Genomic DNA, 6000 nt, shown 5'->3' with positions numbered 1-6000 from the left:
AGTTTCACTCAGCTTCACTGTCACTGCCGTCTGACTCTGTAAGACCTGATATATCGTGTTATGAAGAAATATAAGTAATTCCATAGCAGAAATAAAACACGCGACATGATTCAAGTACATCAATTAATAAATACGAAACATTAGCTCAACAAAAAAAATAAAAGAAGATGAACGTCAGTGGAAACCTGACCTCTGACCTCACAGTGAAGCTGAAGAAGCAGGAACGACACACTTTGCTGATGAACTTTGGTTTTATTGTCTTTCCTCTAAAAAGTTCATAAAATTCAGAAAAACTGGATGATGTCATCAGGACAGGCCACGCCCCCTACCTGAGAGACATCATCCAATATGGCTGCTTCAGTTCTACACGTCCACCTTCAAACACAGACAGGATGTAAAGTAAAAGGAATCCAAAACAAATAAAGAATAAAAGCAAAAAAAAAAAAAGAGGCTCCTCCCCCTTTGATTGACAGGTCCAGTCTGACTCCTGATTGGTCCAGAGAGCAGCAACGACAGGTGATAGTTCATGACACAAACCTGACCAATGGTCAGTAGAAGCCCAGCTGATAGACTGAGAGAATAAAATAAAAATCACATAATAATAAAACAAATGACATCATAGAAACCAGAGGGGTGGGGCTTGAGGCAGGGGCAGGGCATATAACAGGTGGGCGGAGTCTGAGGTCTCAGGAGGGCAGAGGCTTCTCAGCATCCACAGGTGAGGAAGAGTCCTGCAGGAGATCAAAACACAGTAACTGAGCTTTTGACAACAAACCAGCTCAGGTTGAACTAGTTAAACACTTTAAGTTAGTTTGTTTCGTTTAGTTTGGTTGGTTAGTTTTGCAACTTCAATTAGTTTACATTAGTTTGGTTAGTTTTGTCAGGTTTGTTAATTTAGCAAAGTTAGCTTATTTGAGTTTGGTTAGCAAGCTTGGCAAATAAATTAGCTAAGTAAGTAAAGTAGGTTTAGTTAGTTTGGCAAGTCAATTTGATTCAGTTAGGTTAGTGTGGCTAGTTAAGATAGTTTAGGTAGGTTGGTTTGTTACACAAGCTTAGTTAGTTTGGCATAGTTAGGTCAGTTTGCCGAGTTCAATTATTTTGACAGGCTATGTTAGCTTAGTTATTTCAGTTAGGTTAGTTTGGTGAGTTAATTTAGTTAGTTTGGTTAGTTCAGACAGATCGCCTAATTTAGCTACTTTTGCAAATTAACTTAATATAGTTAATTTAGTTTTTTTGGTAGGTTAAGTTAGTTTAGTTAGTTAATTTAGCAACAAGTTAGGCTGATTCAGTTAGATAGGTTAGTTTGGTTGGCTTAGCCATCGTAGTTAATTTAGCTAATTTGGCAAGGGCTATATAGTAGAGAACAAGTTAACTATGACTCCCAGGGTGCCTTCCTGCCAGTCGTGGAACTTTCCATACTGTCACATGATGAACTGCAAACAACTGCAACAAACCTGGATGATGTCACATGACGCACATCTCTCTATGATGTCATACCACGTACACCTGTACAGCACCTGAGGACCTGCACACGCTGAGGTTTCTGGGATTTGTAGTGAACGTAAAACTCACCTCTTTTGTCTGCTTGGCGGCGACCTCGTCCTCCTCGGCCGGACACACCTCCATTTTTTCCTCCATCTTGTCGTCCTCTCCTCCCACATCTCCCCCGCCTCCCCCCTCCATCCCGTGTTCGGCCTCCCACTCCTGAAGAACCTCGTCCAGGTTAAACCTCCGTCTGTAGTTCACCAGGAAGTTCTTCACCTGGACCACCGACTTGTTACCAATCACATCTGAGATCGCCTGGAAGTCCCGCCCATACTTCCTGATGGCTGCATAGGAAAGAGCCACTGATCAGTTATAGATTTTAGGATCTTATTAAGGCTTTGACACATTCAAGGCTGCGAGGTCACCTGCTCACAGCTAGGTCAGGTGTCAGGTCACCTGCTTACAGCTAGTTCAGGTGTTACCTTGTACAGCCAGCAGCTGCTCCTCTGTGGTCCAACGGTTGTTGAACTTCTGATTCATCTGAAACAAAAAACAGCAACACAAAGACATGAAGGTCAGCAACATCTTCAGTGTGCTTCTGTATGTTGGTGCATTGCTGTGTTTCTTTATCTGGTTGCTCTTCTGTATGTTGCTGCTTTGTTGCCATAGTTACCTCAGTTTGCCGGAACTCATCGACTCCTGAGCTGAGCTTCTCCTTCAGGGTGCTGTTTGTCTGTTTGATGGTCTGTATCTGAAACAGAGGGAGAGACAGGTGAGCAGACACGTAGACACACCTGACCAGTGACGACAGAATGGTCATCACTGGTCAGGTGACAGATGGTCTGAATCTGAAACAGACAGACGGGTAAACACACCTGTCTCTTGATGGACACCAGCTGACAGTCCAGGTGTCTGATGAGTCCCTGAGCAGACGAAGATGACAGAGAGACGACGTCCTGCTGGTTCAAAAACATTCCTCTGGGAGGACGTTTCTTCATCCGCTGGGACGCCTTCCCACCTGTCTACAGGTACACAGAGACTGACAGGTTACTATCACCTGTCTACAGGTACATAGAGACAGACAGGTTACTATCACCTGTCTACAGGTACTAACAGGTCAGGTGATATTCAGGTGTTCTTACCTTCAGACCTGAAGCTGGTTTTACCTCCGGCCTCTCTGATGCAGAACTCACCTGCAACCAGTCAGACAGGTAAATACGTCAGTAAAACGCAAACTAATTGTCAGTAAACAATAAACAAACCATTAGTAAACAGTAGACAAACATCAGAAAACAGTCAGTAAACAAACAGTAGACAATAAACAGTAAACGAGCAGGCAGAAAAGTAAACAAACAAGCAGCAGCCTGTACAGTCAGTAAAGAGTCAGTAAACAGTAAACAACAACTGAACAGTCAGTAAACTGTACGCAAACAAAAACCAATCAGCTAATAGTCAACAAACAGCAATCAAACAGTTCACCTCCTTCTTGTAGTCTTTATTTGCATCAAACTCGGAGTCGCTGGGAGGATTTCCATTACTTTCTTCAACTTCATCGTCACTGAAACAGAAACAGCTGATAGTTAGTCTTATCAACCAATCACAGCACAGAGTTCGCCAGGGAGGGTCACACCTGTGATGCTGGTTTACCTGTTATGCTACCTGTGCAAGCTGTAGCTCACCTGTCGTCTCGCTCTCTCTTGTGTTTTCGGGTTTGTCGGTCCATCAGACTGGTTTTACTGCGACTCTTCTTCCAGGAGTAATAAAACCGAACCAGACTGGCCATCGACTTGTCAGGCAACTGCAGACACACAGTCTCCGATGAGCTACTGGGTAAACTGGTGACACTGGTTATGGTGAAGTACTGGTCATACTGGTACCATCTGCTGGATGCGGTGGAAGCTCTTCCCGTGGAAGCTGAAGGCCTGTTCGAACAGAACTCGGTCCTCCACTGTCCACTCATCAGGAAACGGAGTGAAGTTTGGCAGGTCGGCTAGAGACTTCTCTATGTTGTGTTTATGCCAGAAGAGCATCCCGAGAGCCTGAGACAGGTGAGACAGGCAGACAGGTGACAGAGGATACTTTGTCTGCAAGATCTGAGGCAGTGATTGGTTGGCATATTTGTGAACTTTTCATGTGAACTGAATCAGAACAAACTAACAATCACTAATAATCATATTTTCTGTTACATGTACTTCAGGCTCTGACCTGCTCCATGTTGTATCCGTGTTTCTCTTTGGCGATGGCGATGTACTCGTCCACTGCAACAGAAACACAAAGTTCACGGCTGAGTTCACATGAAACAAAGTCTTCCATTTAAAGTGTGAGCAGAAGGAGTTTCTTACACTGAGTCTGATTCAGGCAGCTGCTGGGAATCCAAACCAACATCCCCAAATTCTCTCTGAGCTGAGCGGCCTGGGCCACATCTGCAACACACACACACAGGTACACAAACACACACCCAGACATACAGCATTGTCATTAAAATGATCTTCAGTGAGACATATTAGAGCATAAACAGAATTACAAGGTAGAGAACCAGTTCTCCTGATTAGACGAGTCACAGCATTTCTGGTTCTTTATAGGTGACTTCCTTTAATATCTAGCTAAGCTAACAGGCTAAGTGTTAGCATCAGATCAACCCTGATCAGGTAACAATGAAGGTGATCACAGAGCCTGTAAACTGACTGACACAACAGAAGTCTGTTCCAGAACCAGACCAGAATCAGTAACACACATGCAGCAAAACCCAGTACAGTAGACTGGAACCAGTAAGGCACGTACAGCTGAAACCAGTAGAGAGGATTGAAAACAGTAAGTAGACTGAGACTAATACACAACTGGTACCAGTACAGCAGACTGGAAGCAGGACAGAGGACGAGGACTGGCACAGTGGACTGGGACTAGTACAGTATATTAAAACCAGTACAGTAAATTGGGACCAGTACAGTAGACTGGGACCAGTACAGCATATTAAAACCAGTAAAGTAAACTGGGACCAGCTGGAATCAGTCGCATGAACTTTGCTGCTGCGTTGTTCGAGGCTACCAGTCCGCCTCGAGGCTACCGAGCTGATTTCCAGACTTACCCGGGTCAAAATCTGGAACCACGGCCTGGTACTGCGGTCCGACCCGCATTCCTCCTCCACCTGCACACACACAGTACCGGGTCAGTACTCAGAGTACTTAGATTACCGGCAGTACCCGCAGTACTGGGTGACCGAGGCTACCCACCATGCTCCTCGTCGCTGCTGGATCCTGAACTTCCTTCTTCCCAGCAGCTGTTAGCGCTGGTTCCATTACCGGACAAGTTCTTGCCGCCCGGGTTCGCTGCTGTTCCGGGCCCGCTGCTGCCGCTGCCCGCCGGGGCTCGGCCTCTCCTCTTCCCCGGAGCCTCCGGGTTTCTGTCCAGCATCGCCGGCATCAGGAGGACGAAGGAAGCTCGGGCTAGATGCTAACTGCTGCTAACTCCGGCTAACACTTAGCCTGTTAGCTTAGCTGCCTTCCGAACTGAGCCCAACCGGACAACCAGTCCTGGAGCTGATCGGACAGTTCGGGTCGTCCAGCGGCGGGAGGTTCGGGTTCGAAGCAGAAACTTGGAGGACAAAAGTTCCGACTGTAGAGAATCGATCTGCTGCAACTACAGATGCTAACAGCTACCTGCTAACTGGAGCTCCGCGGAGTCAGAAAAGTTCCGGAACAAACAGCCGGAACTAGAACAAACCAGATAGAACCGGACCGACACCGGGACACCGACCCAGACCCAAACACGGCTACAGTTACGGATACACAGTCAATACAAGCGATCAGAGAGCGAAGAGTGTGGAGATGATCGATCCCGGAGGCGGAGTGGAGCGTGTGTGATCTCTGCTGCCATCACAGGTCACCAGGAACACTGCCGATAACCTGTCGATAATCAATCACATCCAAATATAAACAGGTCACCAGGAACACTGCCGATAACCTGTCAATAAGCAATCACATTCAAATAGAAACAGCTCATCAGATCACTACAAAGTGTCAAGAATCAATCAATGATTAAAAGCATCTGTAAACAATAAGCATTCCTCATTATTATGAAAATCTACCAGCAAACATCTGTAAACATTATTCTAAATGTCTATAAACAACAAACATCCGTAAACAGATATTTGTAAACAGTAAATACTTGTAAACATGACAATAAACATCTACAAACACAAACATCTGTAATAAATACATGTAAAAATAATAAACAGCCTTAAATGGTAGATAACTAACAATGATTGAAAACATCTGTAAACATCTGTAAATAAAACTCTGTAAACACTGATTTAAAATAACTGTAAACAACAAACATCTGTAAATAAATGACATTTATAAACATTATTATCAACATGTGTAAACATGATTTAAAAAAAGCTGTAAACAAACATCTGTAAACATTATATGACATTTATAACTTCAGAACAATAAAAACATTTAGTTCATTTTGCAGCAGCCGTCACCAGAGTTCTTCTGTCGTCTCTTCTGTTGATGT

At 44.5% G+C, this 6000-nt stretch overlaps 1 protein-coding gene across 2 annotated transcripts; it reads right to left on the bottom strand.

Moving 5' to 3' along the window:
* Positions 1 to 232: 232 nt before the first annotated feature.
* rcor1 (REST corepressor 1) lies at positions 233 to 5656 on the bottom strand. 2 transcript variants are annotated; one of them, XM_008296693.1, is made up of 13 exons: positions 4716 to 5656; positions 4571 to 4630; positions 3828 to 3908; positions 3691 to 3743; positions 3363 to 3524; positions 3165 to 3283; positions 2965 to 3043; positions 2628 to 2678; positions 2361 to 2507; positions 2159 to 2236; positions 1968 to 2025; positions 1573 to 1829; positions 233 to 731 (listed from the first exon to the last, which is right to left on the bottom strand). In XM_008296693.1, exons 1-13 carry the CDS (start codon positions 4903 to 4905, stop codon positions 687 to 689), a joined length of 1380 nt encoding a protein of 459 aa, XP_008294915.1. In that variant the 5' UTR covers positions 4906 to 5656; the 3' UTR covers positions 233 to 686. The 2 variants fall into 2 exon arrangements, with proteins under 2 accessions (XP_008294915.1, XP_008294914.1); XM_008296692.1 differs by lacking the exon at positions 233 to 731 and having other exon boundaries at positions 739 to 1829.
* Between the last annotated feature and the right edge of the window lie 344 nt (positions 5657 to 6000).

This window comes from Stegastes partitus, unplaced genomic scaffold (genome assembly GCF_000690725.1).
Source record: "Stegastes partitus isolate 25-593 unplaced genomic scaffold, Stegastes_partitus-1.0.2 Scaffold1146, whole genome shotgun sequence".
Lineage (NCBI taxonomy): Eukaryota > Metazoa > Chordata > Actinopteri > Pomacentridae > Stegastes > Stegastes partitus.
The sequence above is the reverse complement of the archived record's forward strand: the minus strand, read 5'-3'. Positions and strand labels throughout refer to the sequence as shown.

Coding starts and splice junctions, on each gene's coding strand:
- rcor1 (XM_008296692.1), bottom strand. CDS start 4,905: ATGCCGGCGATGCTGGACAGAAACCCGGAGGCTCCGGGGAAGAGGAGA. Junction 3,744..3,827: donor CTGCCTGAATCAGACTCAGT/GTAAGAAACTCC, acceptor TTTCTGTTGCAG/TGGACGAGTACATCGCCATC. Junction 2,508..2,627: donor AACCAGCTTCAGGTCTGAAG/GTAAGAACACCT, acceptor GTGTACCTGTAG/ACAGGTGGGAAGGCGTCCCA.